The sequence below is a fragment of the Gallinula chloropus genome, assembly GCF_964237585.1.
Source record: "Gallinula chloropus genome assembly, chromosome: Z".
In the NCBI taxonomy this organism is placed as follows: domain Eukaryota; kingdom Metazoa; phylum Chordata; class Aves; order Gruiformes; family Rallidae; genus Gallinula; species Gallinula chloropus.
The window spans coordinates 57,144,304-57,147,929 of NC_140089.1; the positions used below are offsets into that span (position 1 = coordinate 57,144,304).

General features: G+C 46.5%; 1 protein-coding gene across 1 annotated transcript in view; it reads right to left on the minus strand.

Annotated features, from left to right (window-relative positions):
• Positions 1-1,505: 1,505 nt before the first annotated feature.
• Positions 1,506-3,626, minus strand: part of LOC311203713 (uncharacterized protein) — a gene marked incomplete at its 5' end in the record, with an annotated part of 71,391 nt that continues 69,270 nt past the window's right edge. Inside the window, 1 exon segment of the mRNA XM_084278470.1 lies at positions 1,506-1,739. Coding sequence (XP_084134596.1) covers positions 1,579-1,739 — 161 coding nt within the window. The 3' untranslated portion in view covers positions 1,506-1,578.

Consider the following 3,626-nt stretch of genomic DNA (forward strand, 5'->3'; position numbering starts at 1 on the left):
GGTTCTAGAGGTAACTTGGCACTGACACAGAATGTCCGGTCTGGATCAACCATTTTATTTCCAGCTGAGATGTTTGGGGAACAATTCTGCTCCAATGCATCGCTACCTTGGCAGATTTCACAGTTCCCAACAGGCTGTTCTGGAGGGAGAGAAAGGAGCCTGTTGGAAAGGTGCTCTCCATGCAGAGCCAACAGAATGAGCTAAACTTTAAGGAGGGACTGGTTTGGACTTTCCTTCTGCTTCCTCGTTACTAGCCTTGACAACACCACCTTGATGTTTTTTCCCAATGAAGTAGGTTAAAGTGTTATGTATTAGGTAACCACCTCTGACAGACATGGGGACGACACGAATTCTGCCTTCAATCCTCTCCCTCTGCCCAGAGGTTCCTTCAGCCGGACAAAATAAAGGCCAGTTGGCCAAAATGCCAAAGAAACGCACACACGGTAGAATATTTTTGCAATTACAACTAGATGGCTAGAACACAGACACACAGCATAGAAATGGAGACAGGAGTTAATAAAGAATGGGGGGTACATGTGTCACATTATCAGCGATGCAAAAGACCAGCTTAAGCACGTGTTTCTCTACGTCAGCTATAAAAAAGAAAAGGTGCCTTTTTAGCAAGTATGCACAGAGATTGCTCAGTTATTTCTAAGAAAAAAAAAAACCACAGAATACTTGACAATTTTTATCCTCTATTACAGACATTATTACTACCTGTTTATAAAATGTAAACCTTTCCTCGCAGTTAAGATTTACAGCAGTCATCACCTTTGTCCACTCCTTACATAATCAGTCCCTGGTGACAAAAATAAACTGATGTAGCACACACCTTTTCTGAAGTAATTACTGATATGTGATGGAGCATTAGTTGTGTAGTGGCAGAAGTAGTGGTCAGAACTGCAACGTATGGAGCTGAATGGCAGCAAAAGACTTGTTGAAGGCTGGTGCTGGGTCTGGAATACCAGGAGTTTCTCGAGGCATCCATCGTAGCATACTGAGGTACGCAATGCTTTTAACTCCCAAACTATGCAAGCAAGGTATGCCCACCACCAGTAATGGACAAGAAAAACCTGGTCATGGATTCCCCAAGCTTCCTTATCACCATCAGATCATGTCTTGAGATCAGAATGGAAGGTAAAATTTGGCCAAGCGCCTTTTCTTCTACAGAACTAGTGAATCAAATCACCTGTACAAAGTGGTATTTGGTAAACTGCACTGTCCTGGGAGGACACGAAGTCTATATTTAAAGTGTCTGAAATGGGATGTTATAAAAACTGATCTGCAAGCTAGTATTTTTAAGCCAGTATATTACAGTATAAATGTGCTGCATACCTGCGTCTATAAAATTAACTGCCATGAAAAAAGAACAACCAGGATCCCCAGAGTGTGGCATTTGTCCATCTGTCACTTGTAGACACAATACAAACCTCACATTGAGATTCTGTTTCAGGTACAGCAGCTGTCTGCTGGACAGATTTGGAACCAAATCTGATGGAAAGGAAACTAGAGGAAGGAGCACAGTCCTGCCACTTTGCCCCGGGAGAGTCCCACTGTGCTACACATCAGCTTTTGGGGTCATTCACTGCCGACCTCTTTCGGTGAGGATGTGGGGCTGTCTCGAACTGGTAGCAAGTCATAATGACATGGAATGTGGCTGTTTTTTGGCAGATCATACGGATCCTGGCTGAAACGTCCGGTGCTGCTGAGTGCTCCCTGGACAACACTCAACGTAGGTTCTGTGATAAAAGAGAGAAGATGCATTCAACACTAGAAGCAGCAAACAGAAACAAACGCGGGGTTACACTTCAGTTTGCATTACAAAAGATCCTCTCTTCTCTGCTTCAGTATTCCTTGTCACAAGGCAGGTGTGGGAACAAAGAGGGATATTATGGTGCTTTGGCTTTACACTAAGTTACACCTGTGGGTTTGCAGCAGGGCCCTGCCACAAGTACATTTCCTGACAGAAGCAAGTGTGCTTTGTCTGTGCATAAACAAAACCAACCAAACAAACCCCCCCAACAATAAACACAAAATTAAAAAACCCACCCACCAAACTAATTTGGGGATTTTAATTAGTTTCATAACGAATTTTTAATTAGTTTTTATAAAAATCCTTAGAAATGTGGGGAGAACTGGTGGGTTTTGGAGGAATGTCTAACTGGGGACAGAAAAGGCAAATGGTATCCTATGACAGAAGACATAGACTTTATTCCAGCCTAGAGAGCATTGGGATAAGGAGGATTCTACCAGACCCCCAAGTTTTCTGGAACTACACCAGCCACAGTAGCGCAGGAACTCGATAGGGCCCCTGTCAGTGAAATACAGCCTCTGGGAGGGAAGATGCTGGTTTTCATGTCAAGAAGAGGAAAGATTCTTTCTATCCCTCCCATAAACTTACTCCAGCTGTGTTCAGTACTTAACTGCTGCTGTGGGTCTGCATGGCCAAACCAGCTCAAGGACCGATCCGCCGCTGACCAAGGCCGAGCCCATCAGCACCGGTCACAGCCCCTCTGTGGTCACATATTTAAGAGGAAAAAACCCACCAGTGGAAGCTTTTGCCACCAGAGGAGGGAGTGAGAAAATGGAAGAAACTTTGCAGACACCAAGGTCAGTGAAGAAGGGGAGGAGGAGGCGCTCCGGGCACCACAGGAGAGATTCCCCTGCAGCCTGTGAAGAGCATGGGGAACAGGTTGTCCCCTTGCCACCCACTGAAGATGATGGGGAGCAGAGATGCTTCCTGCAGCCCGTGGAGAGGCCCCCAGGCTGGAGTGGGGAGACACACGTTGAAGATGTAGTGACCTGTGTTGGAGCAAGCTCCTGGCAGGACCTGCAGCCTATGCAGAGACAGGCCCCAGGCCACAGCATGTTTTCTGGGGGGACTTGTGACTCTGTGGGGGACCAGGATGGAGCAGTGTGGGCCTGAGAGACTCAGAGACATTCTATGATTTTATGACTGTACTCCATAGCAGTGACCCACACTGGGACAGCTGGTGAAGAGATGGAGCCCCGTGGGAAAAGACTGATGTTGAAGAAGTTTGTGGAGGACCCCATGCTGGAGCAGGGGAAGAGTGTAAGGAATGCCCACCCCCCCCTTTCCCGCTAAGAAGGAAGATTACTTATGAGGAACTGATGGAAACCCCCATTCCGCCACCCCCCTGTGACACCTCAGCAAGGAGGAAGGGAGAGAAATAATGAATAAAGTTGAGTCTTTGAAGAAGGGAGAGGCAGGGACAGGCCTTTTAGGATTTGGTTGCACTTCTCATTATTCTACCCTGGTTTCTGTGCATGTGAGTGTGGTAAGATGGGTTTTTTCAATTCCCTGTTGAGTCTGTTCTGCCTGTGACGCTGATTGCGGAATGATCTCTCCCTGTCCTTATCTCCACTCCTAAGCCTCTCAAGAGGTATTTTCTCCCCCAGCTGAAAAGGGGAGTGAGAAGAGTGTCTTTGCTAGGAACCCGGCCTCCAGTCAAGGTGCAACCACCACAACAGCCTAAAATAGAGTGCGATCAAATGCTTAGCTTACGCTGTTGTTTAAAGACAGGCCTTCAAACCAGGGAAATTGAGCGCTCTCTCTAGGTTAGAGATCAGAGCTGAAGGTATTTAAAGCTCTGTCCTTGTGATCT